The sequence below is a fragment of the Carassius auratus genome, chromosome 31, assembly GCF_003368295.1.
Source record: "Carassius auratus strain Wakin chromosome 31, ASM336829v1, whole genome shotgun sequence".
NCBI classification, from domain to species: domain Eukaryota; kingdom Metazoa; phylum Chordata; class Actinopteri; order Cypriniformes; family Cyprinidae; genus Carassius; species Carassius auratus.
In genome coordinates this window covers 10,205,595-10,225,141 of record NC_039273.1, presented here as the reverse complement: position 1 = coordinate 10,225,141, position 19,547 = coordinate 10,205,595, and the positions used below count along the sequence as shown (strand labels likewise).

The 19,547-nt window shown below is 37.1% G+C and overlaps 1 protein-coding gene across 3 annotated transcripts in view; it reads right to left on the bottom strand.

Annotated features, from left to right (window-relative positions):
• mast2 (microtubule associated serine/threonine kinase 2) overlaps nt 1–19,547 on the bottom strand; it is a 126,914-nt gene that overhangs the window by 42,190 nt on the left and 65,177 nt on the right. For 2 of the 3 annotated variants that reach the window (XM_026213529.1, XM_026213532.1), the window contains one exon: nt 5,532–5,563. In XM_026213529.1, coding sequence (XP_026069314.1) covers nt 5,532–5,563 — 32 coding nt within the window. Of the gene's footprint in view, nt 1–109; nt 278–2,740; nt 3,444–5,531; nt 5,564–19,547 lie in introns of those variants that run through there. The other variant, XM_026213530.1, reaches the window with a different exon arrangement.

Here is a 19,547-nt window from a genome sequence, read left to right as displayed (position 1 = left end):
TAGGAAAACCGATTAGATGAAAAAGGAACCACACAATGCCAGGTTTCCAGCATGCTGTTGAAAAGGAGGTTGGATCAGGAGCAAAAGCACTCTCACAACATAACCTTACCTCCAGAAGAAGGGGTTGGTGCTGGGGGCAAGGACAGGGGCGGACGCAGGCCCCTCGGGTCTGCCAGGGGATGGGAAGAGGAGACCAGAGGGGGAGGTGGTAGGGGAAAGGAGGTGCTGCAGAAGCCTGCTGTTGCCATGACAACGGTACTGAGCGGTTGGCCAGATTCTTTTAAGTGAATATGGCAAGAGAGGAAAGCAAGGAGTAATGTGAGTGGTTTAAAAAAAGGCTTTAAGAGTTTGTCCTTGTGAAGGGCATGGAAAGATAGGACGATCTAAAGCAGTTCATAAACATGACCAAGGCAAAGGCTTAATCTCACACCGTCAAAGATTCTGTCCCAGTGTATGTCCACACTTCAAACATAGTGTAAACTGAACTCTTCCTACCTCTCAGTTCCAGTAACACATGTCAACAGACTCCAAGTAAACGCGGTAAAATGATCCCTTTTTGAGTTGTATGACAGTCAGTTGCCGTGGTATTCCTGAGAGATGCTGCTGACAGGCTGTTTCAGCGTTCAGCACACGCACACTCAAGCTAAAACTGGTGCACTAGGACAGGAGGACAGTTCTTCAGGCAAAAGTCTCAAGCAGAGAGAAACTGGAGACATCTACAAAATGGGACATATATAGTTGGGGGACCGGATCCTGTTTTCCATCACTTCACTAGTAGCTTTTAGTCTGGGGCAGCAAAAACACTCAACACACAGGATGTAATCTTCCTTTTAAACGTCAAGACATAGCACAACAGAGATTCTTCACAATAACAGGGAAAAAGAATGGGAATGGGACCGGGATATGACTTGGGCCTGATTTGAACCTTGGTCCCCCAGAGCACAACAGATCTTTATACAACCATTTATTTTAATAGGCCTACAACCTTTACACAACCACAGTTCTGACATAACTGGCTATTTGTATTTGCTATTCAGGCATATTAACACCAAGAGTGACACTACGACACAATGCAAATAACCAAAAGATTTTTCACAACAAATCTGTTTCCTTTGCAAGCCTAAGCAACTGCTGAATATCTGAGTGAAGTTGGCAAACAGTCTCCTAGAATGAAGCGGTTATAGTAAAATAGTGTGATTTAGGAATATATAAAAATGCAAAACAATAATGTAGCTAATAATACAGCATTAAAATAAGCATTCCAATTTGTTAGCAATTATTTTTTTCTTTAGATCACATCGCTTCTTTTTGCTCTGCTTGCTGATAAGTATTTTTTTTTAATCAATAGCAGTTTTGAATCTTGTTATATAGTTTACTTTTATTATATGACAAGTCTGCACCATATGTAAAGCATACATAAATATTTTTTTTTTAAGGAATCCATACAGATGCATTGTTTTGTTTCACATCTTCGTGTGAAAGGGGAAACTCAGTCTGGAATTGAAATTGTACACCCATGCTAGACTAAAACTTGGTTTTCAGGCAGCATGAACTGCTTCAGCCTGCCAAGGCACAGATGTGCTCTCAATGTGGAGAGGAGGGGGAAAGAGAAGCTGACCTGGCAAAAGCTGTTATTTGACATGACTGAATCATGCATAAACAAACACATACTCTGCTGAGTAAAGACTTCCCTTTGCCTGAGTCCTTCTGGCATTCTGATGGGTTGTGCTTGAAACTGAGATACACACTGTGGCTGTCAATCAACCAGACGAGAGCTAGAAATTCAGCCACCACTCACAGCAGGGGAAAACAGGTTTTGGGTTTCCAGACAGACCGAGAGAGGTATAAAAAGGAAACCTGGTGCTTAACTGTCAAGGAGGTCAGAGTCTGCGGTCTGTTTGTGTAAAGCTAATGCTGTGGTCATGTTTAGAAACCTCAATGGATAAAGTTCATGTATTTTAAAAATGAGCCACAGATAGCTGGTCTCAAGTAAAAGTTTGAGAATAAGAAAAAAAGGTAAGGTTCTTTAAACAAACACATGCAAAACACTGGCTTATACCAGGACTGCATGATAAATCAAAATAAAACCAAAACTGCAATATGGCTTAGTGTTCATATCAAATAGCAGATGCTGTGATTTAATTAAATATATGCGCTGTGTGTTTTAAAGTGATGCAAGCCACTGTATTATTTGACATGTGAGAAGCAGTGTCTCAGAGTGGCTTGGGCTGCAGTAAATTATGCTAAATATGAATTAATCTGCTCTGATTTTGGGTCGCTTATAAAATGATCTCCATACATGTAAAGAGAAGTGCTTATAAACCAGCTACTGTCAACAAAAGAAAAGCTCTCTGCAGCGTTTTGCCAAAATGTACAATTTGATAGTTTAACGTATGAAAATAGAGAAATTAAGACAAATAGTAGTACTGTAATTTTACACAAGCACTGTAAAATAAAAAATATTTTTAATGAGTTCATATTATATTTATTTTTTTACTAATTTTTAAAGTTATTAATAACAATAATAATAACCAACAACAATAAAAAAAAATTATGTTCATATATAAATATAATCAGAAATTTTGTTTGCCAAATTGTGCAGCCCTACAAACAAGCTTAGCAAACCTTGAGGGTTTTTTTTGTTTGTTTGTTTCCTTCTTTTTATTATCAGAAAAATCACAATTTGTTTTTTTTTTCTCAAATCGTGCAGCCCTTTCTCATGATCTAAATCAACTCTTACTGTAAGTGCAGGTTGGGGGCTCCAAATCTTTCCTTTCTTTTCTTCATGGTCATGAGTATTACAGCTGGATATGCAACAAAATGTCTTTTACTCAGAAGTGAAACTAGAAAGAGTCTCCAGTGACAGGTTTATCACAGTTACATCGCATACTGTAAAAGTCTGCTACCAAACTATCAACTCTGATTATAAAAGTTTCAGCAATTCCAGCCATATTCCTTTATCTTCATCAGAACCATCAACTGTTAGATCACTATTCTTGTCCATTCAAGTCTCAGCTTGTCCATGGCCAGAGCAAATATCCACTTCTGTGTAAACTGAGGTCATGACAGTATTTGTTGTTAAATGACAATCCTCTAAATGTTCTGTCCAGGAGTGTTCTGTCTTCTGAGGGCTGTGACCACGAAATGAGAAACTAAAGAGCGTGAAGGTTCACTCTCCTCTGAACTCGACTAGTAAGGTGTGTATATGCTGGCGAGATAGTCAGAGACACACAAACACACGGAGCAGTGAGGGAGAGGGCATTCTCATGATATCACAAGACCCTGAGGGAGGCGCAGCTGTTGCCCGTACTTCACACACCATACACACAGTTCTGGGAACCAACAGAATATCAGTGTCTTATCCACTGTTCCCAGGCCAATGCTTTTGGCTAAATGCAGCCCCTAAGAGACAATAGGCAGGATCAAAGAGCATTTAACATTGACACACACTGCTGCAAGACAGTCTAACACAATTACATTGAAACAAGATCTACAGTTCTCTGCATATATGTATAAAAAGATGTTTCAATTAAAAAAAAAAAAAGAAAAAAAAAAAAAAAAAACTATCATGATTAACTCCAACAATTTATTTTAGCACTAATTTTGCTCCATCACAACATTATAATATACAGTATAAAAAATGTATATACAATTTGAGATTCCATTTTTTGAGATAATTTAATATTACATTTAACAGTATTGATTTTTTACAATTATGTTAATAATAATAATAATAATAATAATAATAATAATAATAATAATAATAATTGTTATTTATATAAAAAAATTACTAATGTTTGATAGATTAGGCCTACTAGGTATTAGATGACAAAACATAACCTCATGGTGCGCTTTCATCCTTTTTTGAGCTTGACAATGTTTTCATGAAGTTCCTTTAATTACGTGAACAAACACAGTGTGAACATTCTGTTAAACATCTCATTTTGTGTTACAGAGAAAAAAGTCAGTCATAAGTTTTGACCAACATTAAGAGGTCGATGTAAAAATAATTACAGCATAAATCAGGGCTGCAAGATCATGACAAAAATCATAATTGTCAATTATTACCTTGAAATTGTAATTGTGATTATTAATTACAATTATACTGTATCATGTTCATACCACTGTTTGAAGCAACTGGATTGCTTTTCTATAACCTTAAGGTTCAAATGTCAACCATCTGGATTGGTTTCTTCTTTAAAAAAATGCATGGTATTATAAATGTTATACTTAAAAACGTAAAACAATGAAACGACCCATAAGCTGTAAAAAAAGAAAAAAAAAACACATCTTAAGCACATAAGTGGACTTTAAACAATTAATTCCCGCTTTGAACGATTACGTAATTGTGGTATCTGTGATCGTAATCACGATTAGAAATTAGATTAACTCTGCAGCACTAGAATAAATCATTTAATTTCCCCTTTATAGGGTTCCCACACCAAGTGAAAACGTGAGATGGAAAAATAGATATGAGAGGGTGAGTCACAAAGTACCAAAAACCTAGGTAAAATGAGATTTCTCCAACAGGCAGTATGGCTGAATAGATGGTTTAATTTGATGAAACCCTGTAATCCTGCGGCGGGTAGAACAAACACAATGAACCCTCACAATAGCCTGCATTCAGCAAGTCACTGAGATATACAATGACAAAAAAAAAAACAAGTGTATAAGAAGTAACACAACAACAGTCTGCTCCCACACTGCCTTTGCAGCACTCAATACTACACCAAAAATATAACACCAAAATATTGTCTGCCATCCACTAATCGCATGATGCTGATGTTGCGCTTACTTATGATTGGCTGTAAAGAGCACATTCTTAACTGGCACTGGGTTAAAAATAAATAGAAAGGAAGATATAGATAGGTGTGTCAGAACAGAAACAAATGCTCAGCTGTCGGAAAAGGCCTGCAGTAATCTGCCTGTCACTGCCCTACCAGTCACCTATGACCCCCGTGACCCTGTCCATGTGCAGTGAACAGTGTTGACAATGTGATCTGGTAGGAATGCTAACTGAACTGATACAGCGGTGTGTGAAATATTAAACATGCTGTCTTATCAGGGAATATCCAGATGTTGGAAGGCATTAATAGAAGTCTGATAGAAACAACTGAAACAGCAACTTTACAGAAAATATATATGAAAATATATATGAAAATTGTTTTATATATAAATACACACACACCCACACACAAATATAGATTTGGTTTTCTATAAAGGACAGTTGAATTTGCTCTAGATCACAATCTCACAATTTCAAAAGAAATGTTGTGTTGAACAATACATACTTGATAATATTTACTTAATAATCAACTGCTGATCTGTGCTTTTCCCACTGTGCGTTTTTAAGTATTATAACACACACACAGTTCATGCTAAAGCAGAATTAAAATACATGACTAGAACTTTGCTGAATAGGCTAAGCTTCCTTTTCACAACGTTTATAATACAATTTCCTAAAGTCATATTATTCACCATAGACCATAGATTTCTCTATTCTCTAAAAGAAGAAGAAATGGTTCACTTACAAACTGCCTCTTCTGGGAAGACTCAGCTCCTTCTGAAATGAAGAAAGAGAAGAATAAAAGATTAAATGTACATCAAATTCTAAGACGACTATCAAAATTATTACAAATAAATAGCTTGTAAACTTGTGCATAAAATTTCATGGAGAAACTTAATTTGATGCAGACGGTAAACCATCCACCAGGTGGCACAATTCAACAACCACAATTCAACTCAGGTCACATTGCATGAGACATATTTACATAGTTTAATTTGAGTGAACTCTTTAACATGCCTTTCGTTATTATGCATTGTTATGGTCAATACACGATTCAACTAATGATACAATTGAATCAGAGGACTGTATAAAGCTTCACACACACACAGAAGGCAAAAAAAAAAAAAAACACCACTAGATGGCAAAAGTGATTCAATATTGCAAACAGCTACATTTACCTTGGAGCAATGCATGCCTACTGATAGTTGGACTAAGAAAAGAAAACTGATATCAGGTCCAGAGGGACAGAGGACAGACAGAATAAGGCCATTCCATCTGTCATCCATAGTCACTCTCCTCTCTAGTGTAAATATCCAATGCACAAACATTTAAATGAAAACACTATCCCTCGGTTTCACAAACCAGGCTTAAACCTAATCCCAGACTAAAATGAATGTTAACCATTTCCTTCAACCCTAAAACAACGCAATCTATAACTCAAAAAAAAAGAAAAAAGAAAATTATTCCGTATTAACAATAGACTAGGTAGTATTTTTATGGACTTTTATATTTTTTGTCGTTATTCAAAACAAGGCCAATTTTTATATGAAACATACATATTGTTCATATACACGTTATCATCTTAAATGTGAGAACTCTTCTTTTACTTGTGGTTGTCGATGGACTGTTAAAGACTTTTTTTTTTTAGAGAATGAGAATTCAGTCCCATCGGTCGCTGAAAGTATAACTCATTTCAAGGGCACTAAAAAACTCTAGCCTCCCACAAAGCTCTTATTACTGCAGGGATGCTGGACAAAAGTGGAGAAAGAACATTATCAGACAAAAGAACAAATTCAACAGTGAACTGAGCAGAACGGAAACAGCAGGTGAAATTATGAGAGGATAAAGAGTGAGAGAGTGAGCTCCAGCTGTATTAAGAGCATGTCTTTGAGACATCAGTCTCCCCATATCGGTTGAAGACTGAGCCAGGAAACCTTCACGTCCTCCTGACCCATCTGCAGCAACATCTCAAAGTGCAGCCTTGGCAAAATATGAGCCTACTTTTTAATTAGTAACTCCACCGTCCGATAGCATCCTGATATGCCTGGAGGCTTCATATATACCAGCTTTTCCTGCTTTTTATGTCAACTTGAGACCCCTTCTGCATCTCTGCCTCTCTCTTGACCTCTGTAGCTCTTTCCCCTCTCTCTCTCTCTCTCCATAACAAGGCTGAAGTGCTCATCAGTGCATTCCCACTGCTCTGACTTGAACTCAAGTATGGATGCATCAGCCTTCAAGCGCTGTAGATGGACTAAATCTTGGTAGCTTGTGTGTGCAAAATGAAGTGAGTATCTACACTTTTTTCCGAATCTGATTAGTTGTGAAGCAAAGCAGCACTGCCTGAAATCTGGATGGTACGTATGTGTGATAGTGATCAGGGGAACTAAACCCAGCTGTGTTATGAGTGACAGGAAGGAGAGCAAGCCATAGAAATGTTCATGAATATCTACAGCTCTGCAATGAAAACAGAAAAAAATAAGGCAAGCCCAGACTGGGGATGTTTAAAAAATAACCCACTGTAGAAAATACATTTGGGACACTACTTCGGGGGCTTCAGAGCACAGCCTAAGTTTTTTTGTCTCTACACTAGCAAGCAGTGCACAGTGATCGTGCAACACAACTAGATCACTCTGATTTAATAACTGAAGCTGTCCTTAGAGCCATCAGATGCCTTATTCTTATTTCAGTAGCTCTACGCCAGGCACTTTTTACTTGTCTATCTCTGATAATATAATTTTCAGTTATTTTGAATCATTCTATAATAAGATTGCTATGCATTTTTGTTATATCAATTAAATACAGTTGCATCTCAATAAATTAGAATGTCATGGAAAAGTTCATTTATTCCAGTAATTTAACTAAAATGTGAAACTTGTGTATTATATAAATTCAATGCACACAGATGGAAGTAGTTTAAGTCTTGGGTTTTTTTTTTATTGTGATGACTTTGGCTCACATTTAACAAATACCCACCAATTCACTATCTCAAAAAATTAGAATATGATGACATGCCAATCAGCTAATCAACTCAAAACACCTGCAAATGTTTCCCCGAGCCTTAAAAATTGTCTCTCAGATTGGTTCACTAGGCTACACAATCATGGGGAAGACTGCTGATCTGACAGTTGCCCAGAAGACAATCCTTGACACCCTTCACAAGGAGGGTAAGTCACAAACATTCATTGCCAAAGAAGCTGGATGTTCACAGAGTGCTGTATCCAAGCATGTTAACAGAAAGTTGAGTGGAAGGAAAAAGTGTGGAAGAAAAAGATGCACAACCAACCGAGAGAACCGCAGTCTTATGAGGATTGTCAAGCAAAATCAATTCAAGAATTTGAGTGAACTTCACAAGGAATGGACTGAGGCTGGGGTAAAGGCATACAGACGTGTCAAGGAATTTGGCTACAGATGTCGTATTCGTATGTCCTATTTAAGATAAAATAAATTCAAACAACTATTTCATTTCATTTCCTTTATTTTTGGTACAAAAACTATATCTTCTACATGTCACTCTAATCTCTGGTAAAAAGTAGACTATGTGCTTCAGTCTTAGTATTTCATATTGAAAAAAAAAGTAATCTGAAGCAACTGATCTCTGTTCTGGCATGCTGATTACATTAAGTCATACTGAGAGTAGAATCTGAGGGAGACCAGGGAGCAGTTGCACAAAGCGACACACAAAGTCAGAGCCTTAAATTAACTTTTTTTTTAACCGGCCATGAAACTCTTATTGCAATTATCACTACTACAATAACTAAACACATTTACAATGTCTTTAATTTGTCCTGCTGGTGCATTTTCCCTCAATTTTCCCCATCAATTATAGCCATTCAACATTACAGTAGGCTATACACAAATCCGGCAAAGCACGGAAGTAAAGCAGTGCCGCCATTAGTGCATGCCTTGCTGCTAATGAAGTAGCAGAAGTAGTGTGTTGGTCCTGTAGGTGGCTGTAGCAGATGCTAGCTGTATGAAAAGTTATTTTTATTTAGTTTTTTTTAATACCTATGCTGTCCAGTGATGCTGGGAAGAGTGTGTTGTGTGGTTTTAACAACAGCACAAATCTACAGGCCTGGAATAAACCGTTTGTGAAATTCACGAACCTATGTTGCACCTGCTTTGTCTAGTCTGCCGGTCTCCGTGTCCTCTTTGCATCGCGATTTTTCTGTGCATGAGAAAATGGATGTGTGGAGTGAGAGCATGTGAAAAGCGTCAATTGCATGTGTCTCACATTTTATTGCATTTTTATTAATTGTTTGAAGAGTAAAAAAAAAATCTGTGGATCTTAAGGCAATTACAATCGGCAAGTCGGTTGGACTAAAAGGGGAGAAAAATAATTAATTCGGTCGGTCCTAAATTGACAGGGTCAGTCAGGTTATGGCAAACAAGAATATTTTTAAGGATGGCCCTAATAGAAACTTGTGAAGCTTGTGAATGAATTAGCAACACAGCTAGTAATGGCAACATTCGGTTTTATTGTTGTCATCAATTAATACACTCGTTAATTACATTACATTACATATTTTTACATTATGTTTTCAATAAATTACCTTTATCAGTAGGTTTTGGCCACTGCCTGACATCATCTACCCAATGTTCCCTTTCACCAGACATTTTCTTTAATGAGCAGGATCTGCTTTCATAGAAATGTCATTAGAGGGCATCGGCAAGTGTCACACTGTCACACTTCGCAGGCACGCAGTATTGGCGGCAGGCAAGATGGCGGCGCCCATAGAGTTTGCGGTGGATTTGTGTATAATAGAAAGACATTATTTGCAACATTTAATAGGCTCTGAAATATAACAACTTTTCATTTAGGCTATTTAAAACAATCTTCACATAAACTATATTATATATATATATATGCATAAACTATACATTTTAATCTTTGTTTCACATCAGTGACAAGAGTTCTTTAAAACCTGATGCATATAATGCGGATGAACATATCCGATTTTCTCCTTTACGGTCATTTAAGACTTTATAACTTATTTAAGACTACGTTTACAAGGTAACTCACCAAAACCACGCATTTTGACAATTGTGTGTGTTTTCGTGCATTGAAGCTGTCTGAAGCAGCTCAACGTCTGTGTAATCGCTTAGCGCGCAACCTTACAAAATATACTTCACTGCAGTGTTTATGCAGCGTAACCCCAAGCATGTGTCGCCGCATTCTCGGGTTATGAAGTATAAAGAAGGAAAAATGAAGTAGCAATATCGTCTCAGCTAAAAGTTATTAGAACCGTCTCTGGGCACAAGCTGGCCATCACTGTTCTAACCTTTTCGGTCCGTTTGTTTCCTATAATTTGATTCGCTGTTGTCGCTTATGACCGAACAACTATTCACGATCTTGTCTTCGAAAATATGTTATCCACTTACATCAGAAACAGATAATCGCTTCAAAAACTGGCTGTTGTTTTTACTTCATCGTTATAATTCGTAAGAGTTGTTCCCGGCAACTGGTGACAGACACATTACATGAACTCATAAACGCTGATTTTTACTTGCATTTGGCGCTTGGCAAGTGTTCATTTTAGGCCCTGCATACAGCATCTTGGCCAAGGCTCTGTCATTGCAATGGGCTAAAAAGCTAGGCAATGAAATTAGCCAGAGTGACAGTTTGGAGAAGGCCCCCTGCTCTCCCACAAAAGCAATCTTCCCAGTGGAGGCCATTAACATTTCTTAAGTTCGTCCAGCATGACAGGAAGCCGTAGTACAGGGAAATGTAATGAGGGAGATGGGCCGAAAGCAGTATCGTGCTGCTCAAATGGACTCCTGGAGACAGTTAAAGCCATCAGGCGCTGCAGCAAGATAAGCAACTCTGTGTTTACACTGTTATAAGAGCATACCGGAGATGCCATATTTCAGGTTTGATGGGGTTAAGCGGTACGATATGTCACCTCAAGATGCTGTGCAATTTCATTGTGACCTTGGGTAGAGTTGAATCTGATGGGACTGGGTTATCCTGAGCAACAGTTTTATGTTTGACTGACAGCTCTAAATCTCTACCCGATTAGTACTGACTTCTGGTGTCATGCCCTCCAGCTTATTTTCAAGCTAGCAGAGCTAATTACAAAAGCCTCAGAGCTCTTGAAGCTAAGCAGCCATACATTAAGACAAAACAAACACGGAACATACATTTAGCATCATTATGATTCATTACAGGCAGAGTCAGGCTCCAACCTGACCCAGCATGAGCACAGTTCTCAACAAAAAAAACCAACAGCAGAGCTAGAGAACTGAAACAAACCAGAGCTGCTATGCAAATTGCAAATGGGTCCTTATGACTCTAAAGACCATCCAAGAACAACATCGCCCTCCGTGGAGACACTAAATGCATATATTAATTTATTATCAAATGTTTTAAATTTGTAAATGTAATATACACACTTTTTTATGTATATGTGTTTAATTGTTTAAACTATCGTTCAAAAGTTTGGGGTTGTTTATATATATATTAATATGTCTCTTATGCTCACTTAGTCTGCATTTATTTGATTAGAAATACAGTAAAAAGAGAAATATCACGCTGCTTATAAGTTTATATTTAAGTATAAACTTAAATATATTCACTTTAAAAATAGATTTTGAACGGAAGGGTATAAATAACGGTTTCCTTTACAATGAACATTTTGAAAAATAGCTGGAGATTGTACAGACACAAAAAAAAAATAAGACACAGGAAACAAATAAACCCTGGAAAAAGAAAAACAGCAAGGGATGAGTTATGTGCTGAAGCTTAGTAATATGAAATAGATATATAGTACAGTAGTAATAACAGGGATGTTTGCCTTAGCAAAAAAAAATGCAGCCACGTGAGGTTCAAACTATTCTTGCAGACTGATGGCTGAAGGTCTGGAATTCATGGCAGCTTTCATTGGACAAGGCCCGCCCATGAGGCTGTTTGACTGACATGTCAAACAACCAATCACAGTTTGTTTCATTCAGTGTCACGTTTCAAGGCGTGGAAATGTCGCCACAACAGACCAGTGTGTTAAACTCGCAGGCATAATTCAAAGATTCTATGCAGCAAAACTTTAAATATTTCTCATACTTTTGAAAATCCAGCATTTAGTTGATATTGATAAGTGGTGGTTCGTCATCATATTTGTAAATACGATGGCTTTCTTCTTTCGTAAGGGGGTTTGGCGACACGTCATCTTTGCTTCCAGGTGGAACATTGAAGAACGCGACAACAACATCTCCCGGAATTCAAAATTAAAGATGCAGATGGATAAACTTGATGGATAACAATGATGCCCATTTCTAAAGCAAACAGGATATATGACATCTCTACTGTAAACTGCTGCAACTTCAACAAATTAGGAGATATTTCATGTTTAATGCACTACTGTGTGGAGCAGGCCAGTTGCGGGAGTAGAATAAGGCATAAATATAGACTACATGAATAACAAAATGCCCTACTGCTGTTGGCTTGTTCAAATTAACAAGGAAGAGATAGCTTTTATCGCTTGTAGCTTTACCCAGTCATACCTGGTTAGGACATAGTGTGAGAGTGACAGATATAAGCACACTGCCATCCCTGGATACAGTCTTGGCTTTTTTCATTACACAGGATTAATAAACTACAGTGGACCCAGGGGAGGCCTTGCTCCCGGTCCGAGTTTCTGGGGTAATGACAGAGTTATGGAGCTACAGAAGTGCTGCAGAGAGGAAACATGCTACTAAAAGCTCAGCAAATATAAACAACAGCTTTGCATCTGCACATTAGAAAACGTAAATGTGGAGTGCAAAATTTCTCCATTGCCAACTATCGAAATAATACATCTTCAAAAGCAAAGCAATGCAAAATTTGCACCAGCAATTTTTTTTGGAGGACTCTTGTCAGTGTGAAAATTACTTTTTAAATATTTTTTTATTACAGACCTACATATATTTTTTCTTTCTTTCATTCAAAAATATGTTTTTGCTATTGTAACCTAATATGCCAATACTGCGTTTAATCATAAATACAATTAAAAAACTGTAATATTGTGAAATATTATGACAATTTAAAACAACATTAAATATTTTTCTATATTCAAATATAATACACACACACACACACACACACATTCCTGTGATAGCGAAGCAAAATTTTCAGCAGCCATTACTTCTGTCTTTATCCATCAGAAATCTTTCTCATGTGCCGATTTGGTGCTCAAGAACCAATTCTCATTATTATCATAAATATTGAAATATGTTTTGAATATTGTTACCTTATATTTTTCATACATGTTTTCAAGATTCTCTGATGTATTGAAGGATCAAAAGGAAAGCATTTTATTTGAAACAGAAACCTTTTGTAACATTATAAATTTATATAAACTTATTGCAATCCTTGCTGAATAAATACATACAATATAAAGCCAATATTCATGCACACTAGTAAACCTACAGTAGTGTCCTATTATGAACACTCCGACATCGCCAAGCTACCTGCAAATATATTTAAACAAATAAAGGTCAAAAGTTGGTGTAGTCTAGTGATTTCATGAAGCAGGTCTTGGGCTGTTTTATCATTTCATGGAGCAAATGGGGCATAGTACTATTCCTGTCAAGACTAATTGCTTGCAATGAACAAGTAAATTAAACTGACGGGGGTGAACAAGAGAAAGGGAGGGAAAGGCAAATCAAAGAGTTATATGTAACAGGAGAATATTAATTAACTGGGTCATTGTAACACAGAACAATAAACATGAGGAGAATTTGGCGCCATTGGCAGAGCAAACATCATTATAATGAGTGATTGAAAACAGTTGAGCTGGAACAGAGGATGATGGACTATTGGAAACTGCACAAAATAAAAAATGTAAAACATGATTTTAATATACGTTTAGGGTTACAAATAATTGATTATGGATCATTAAGAGATCCACAAGTGTTACAAATTGAAATGGTGATCAAAATAAGGAGCTTACTAGAAAACGAAGGAGATTACAGACAAAATACTATATTACATTCACTACACTATAACAGCATTAACCTAGACATTCACATACAGATGCACATTCAGAAGTGTTAATACAATCACGGACGAGGGAGAACTAAACAGACAGGGTATTTAAGCACACTGAAGGTAATGAGGGAACTGGAGACAGGTGGGGAATAATCAATTAACCAAAACAAGGAGGAAGGTGACCAAATAAGGGAACAGAAAGTTCATAAACTTAACAACAAGAGCATCATTTATTATTTATTTTTTGTTCATAATATAAAAAGCACCATCATAATTCTAGATAGTTGTAGATGGTAACCAGGGTGCTGCTATGCAGCTGCTAACATCCCAGCTTTCCCATAGTCATTATTTACCACAGGATTCATGGAACAGACTGAACCCAGCTGTGTATGAGAGAGCAGTGTGTTTCTTTTGGGTTGTAGCTCATTCATATTAATTGAAGTTAGTGCTGGGAGTATGTAGGACAGGAAGATGGCTGATGCGGACCCACAGGGAAAGAGGTTCAGGAGAAAAGATTGAATAAAAGAACAGAGCGAGGGCAAGCGGAAGGATGCAGAGAGAAATGCTGTGAAACACCTCTGATAGATGCAGCTGCAGATTTTAAGAGATGCCTCCATCATCATAATCACACACAAAGACAACTTGGCTGGCGCCAACTGGCGTCATACCGCATGAGGGCTAAACGGGCACAATTATCAGTCGTGATATATGAGGATCTCCTCATGTTGTTGGAAAGAAGCACCAAGTAATTATCCCTACTACTGTGGTACGCTTTTGGCAGAAGAGGACGCCTAGCCCTTAATTCACTCTTTCTGTCTTCTGTGCTCCCTCACTCTGAGGCTAATCTAGCGATCAGTCTAGCTATTCACAATGACTATCAAAGTGTTGAAATAAAAAAAGGACATGAAAAGCCCCACTAATCCAAATTATAATTTGCATATTCAAAATTAAATCTACATTTCTCTATGAAATATCTAAGTGGAGATAATGGAGAGTGAAGAAAAACACAATGCTGGAGTGAAGATTGGCAGATGTGTTTCTTTATTATTATTATTTTTATTTTTATTTTTTTACCCTTGAAGAATTAAAATGCAGTAATGATGTACCGGCATGTCAAGCAGGAAGCATATTTGGCGCTTCTGTTTGACAGCTATGTTGCTTTTACCTTTATTTGAACTTTAGTGCTTTAAGCTATCACCAGCACTGTTTTCTCTACAGATCATTCTGCATTAGCGTCGAGCTAACAGTACGTTTCTGCAGCAACGTTCTGTCAGATCTATGAAAAGCTCTACGTGTAGCAGCAGGCTGTCTCATTGGTATATCTCGCCAGCTGCGATATTCAAAGAGGGCTCATTCGTCTCCTACATATAGGGTGACAGTCGTAATCCCCCCGGTTGCAAACGGAGGAGCTTCAAAACACAAGGTTGGCAGAATTGCTCGTTACTGTGTATTGCCTCACCACAATGGGGCTTGAACATTACAGTGCAGCATTTGGTTTGATCGTGATGATATTCAATACCGTTTTGCTCTAACTGAGAGTTGCAGGAATGGAATGGCGCATTTGTGAGTAACGTTTGAAGTTAGAGAATGTACTAATGAAACCGTAAGGCAGTCTGACCCATTTTTGAATAACTGAAACGTCAGTACTGACAATATTACATTATACATAGTTGTAATATTTTCACCTTCTTGCTAATTTTATTTTGCAAAAAAAAAAAAACTTGAAAAGAAAAGAAAAACTTGACAAAAATACAATTACTTCTATAAAATAGAAAAAATATATTAAATGGAAAAAAATATATATAACCTATAAACAAATATGACAATTTTGGGTTCGTGATTTTTTTTTTAAATACTTTTGTTCAGTAAGGAGTGATTAAATTGATCAGCGACTGTTAAAATGACAGTAAAGACAATTATAATGTTAAAAAAATATATGTATTTCAAATAAATGCTGTATTTTTTTTACTTTCTTGACATAAAGGATCATGAATTTCATTAAAATATTAAGCAGCAAAACTGCTTTCTACAATGATAATAATCATGAATGTTTCCTGAGCACCAATATTAGAAGAATTTCTGAAGTATTATGTGACACTGAAGACTGGAGTAATGACAGCTGAAAATAAATAAATGAAATTTGAATACATATTAAAACAGAAGTTAACTGTAAAACTATTTAGTATATTTTACAAACATAAAAGACTTCTTTCAAAAACATTAAAAAATATTACAACCCCAAAATTTTGAATTCTAGTATATTTCTAGTGAATGTAAAAAAATTATCTATCCATCTTATTTTATTTATTTTTTATTTACAATATGGTCATATAAAGCTAAACCTAATGTGTAAAGTAAAAGTGTAAAGAAAAGTGTACTTTAAATTATATAATGCTGCTATACAGATCCTAGACCCCTCTAGGGGAGTAATGAAGTCATTTGAAACTATTTTTGTCTTTGACACTCTCCCTCTCTTCCTCCAGTCCCCATGACTGTGAGTATGAGTTTATTACCAGTAGGCGAACAGACACTTCTCCGGTTGTCATTATTCGACTCCCAGGTGCCATCAAAATAAAAAAAAACTCAAAATCTTCAGTTCACACTTCTGGCACAAGTGTGCCCACCCCCCCATCAATACTGAACACAATCCCCACACACAGACCCTGCACAAATATCTGCACGCTTCAGAAAGAACCTCATTTGTCTTGGTCAAAGAAAACAGCTACAGAAATTTCCAGAATAATAAAACAACCACTAAAATGCACATCTCAGGAATACAACAATGAACGCACTCTCGTAGTAGAAAATTAACAAAATAGGACAATGAAATCACAGAAGATAAAGAAAATTTTAAATAATGGGAGGAGAAAATTGACTGAGAAAACAGTAGAAGATGGCCACATGCCACACCCAGATGGATAAAAGATCCAATGTAGAGAAAGAGCAATCAAGCCATGAAGCACTTGAACATGCTATGGACTGCTGAGGAGACGCCAGAAACACAGAGAGACAAAAGGAGCAATGGTGCTCATTACTAGGAGCTGAAGGAGAAATGGCTGTGTGAGGGTAGATGGAGGTCTGGCTCCCTAGGGAGGACACCACACAAGAGGCAGACGATCAAAAACTGCCCCCAACAGCACCAATAGACAGACATACTACCAACAAACTGCTAGTTTGCTGTGCATATGATTAATGCCTACTGAGAGAGGTGTTACAGCAGAGTCCACTGACTTCAAGTGCCAGACAAAAGGAAAAAAGAGAGAAAGAAGCAAATGGAAGAAAAAAAAAAAGCAGAGAGAAACAAAAGTGATGGTCACAGTATTATAGTTTCCATCTGAAGAGAACTGTTAGTTTTAAGTGTAGGGAAAAAGTACAGTATGCATGTTTGTCTAAATGTGTTGTTTTTGTGAAACTGTGTTTGGAAACAGTATTTAGCCTACGGCCAAGTGTGGGCAGGGGGTGTCTAGACACTATTCTGACAACCTCCTCTATTCTTCACCCACAAACCTATAAAAATAATCTTAATGGGTCAATTTTACAGCCATACAAAAAAAAACAAAAACAAAAAAATCAAGAACAGTGTAGAACTAGATTGTTTTACTAACTATATATCTGCGGCAGGCTTTTAAATAAAGGTGCTTGACTGGGTCTTTGATAAACCGTCTGAAAGGGAAACGCTTCGGTAGAGGACATACTATTTACAATCTCTCACATAACTCTACAGCCAACAAGAAATCAAAACTGACCTCATTTACTTTAACACGTTCTTGGACTTTTAGTGAATTATTCATTAGTGCAAGTCATTCCAATTGAATTTTGTAGGGGAAAAAAAATGTGTTTGAAATCTTACATCAAAATGCAATGACTCATTCTGGCTCTGAAATGACCTTCCTTTTCAGTTGACGTCATCTAGCTTATGCCGAAAAAACAAACAAAAGAGTTAATCAAAAGCCAAAAACACAAGCCAAATAAATTATGAATTTTGAGACTACTATTGTGCCTGATGCAAAACATGATGATAACTTTATGCTGTTAACAGTGTAATAAACATAATGGAAATGACAGTCAATAATAATATATATGATAAAGAATAGGATATATTGAGATCCATTCTCCACAACTGAACGGAAATTTGATCAGGCTTGATTCTAATATGGACCACCCACTTTTCACAATGCAATCAATTCATGATAGATAAAATCAAGTCCCTCTGTACATTTTCTTCTTAGTAAATATCTTATGAAATGATATTTTACAGTGCAATAAGTATAAATGGTTGTGAAGAGTTTCCTGCTGATTTTGAATCTTTTCCGCAGTTTGTGATCTGTGATGATGCGTTTGTCGTTGATTGTCTTTTACTTTCTATCTTAATGGCTTATCTCAAAGACAAGGGGGACAACACCGATTAAGCTTGCTAGAAAGAACAGAATTAATTACCATTAAGTAATACTGTCTGCTGTGAAGCCACCAATCCAAGTCTGGGTTTGTGTATGTGTGTTTCTATCTCTGGCAGCTGAGTCCACTCTCTTTCTGGAGCTTTCCCCTTCACCCCTCCTTCTCTATTCAGTCTGAAACGATGATCTCATGCTCTCATGTTGGTCTCAAAGTGAGTTTACTGCTGCGCTCTTAATGCATTTATCTAAGTCTTTGATGGGGGGGGCTGGCAGCATCGCCTCACTACCCCAAGTAGGAGCATGTTGAAATTTGTAATGTAGACTACACTGCCTGGCTTTATTCACACCCCTTGTGCTTTAAAGTCGAGGTTTGTTAAGCAGGGAAAAATCGTCTTATTTAACCACAAGGAGTGCACAAACGCATACGTAAAAATTTTTTGCTATTTTTTTCCAGAACGTTGATAATCATAAAATAAAATAAATCATATTACAAAAACATGCAAAACAAACTCCAGTGAGGAACTTCTTTTCTGAGAAACAGGTACTAGGAAATAGTGAAAAAGTTTAGAGTGCACTGTACTGTTATGAGGACAGACAAAACTAGGACACAGGCATCTCTGCGGTCTGAACGACCTTACAGAGTGAGCTTACTTCAATCACTGTGCTGTGTACTAGAGTAATATGACTTCCACAGTGCTGGTGTTCATTCATGCATGCCTCATGCAGGGGCTGAAGAAGGGGTTGGGGACAATGCCTGCAGTGGGAAACACCATTCTAAACAGCTATTCTTAGTTTACACTAAGTGACTGATGTGCTGAAACAAATGGGCCTTTATCCTTTAATTACGATATCTAGCTTTATTTTTTATTTTTTGATATTAATAAGACTGTAAATCACAGGAGAAACTAGACTAATGTCGGTTCTAATACATAGCTGAGTCATAAGAAAGTATCCCTTTAGCTTCTTGTAAGCCTCTGTTTTGGTCAGAGTGTGCTCATGAGTTATTTAGAAGCTCAATAGCCTTGAATGTTGTTTTTACAGTGGAAAAACATTTACATATTGAAATATTCTGACAAACTTTGAGGCAGCCCTCAAAAATTCCTCACAATACAGAATTTTTGGAATGAATGAAAGCGATGCTTACAAACCCTAAATTTCTCTCGTACCTGCCCTGCCTGAGATGCAGCCTGTATTGATTTCTTGAGAATGCACAGTCTGACTCCGTACCAGCTCACTGAGTGCCTGCAGGCTAACGGCCTTCTGTTTTCATCAGTGTCTGTTGGTAGGATCCTGGAGCAGCCCATAACCATCAGTGTCCAGCATGAGCTCCAAACACCAGCCTTACACCATTCCCTTCAGAACGACTGCGGCTGAGACAGCTTGAAACCTTTCGGACTACTTTTAATCT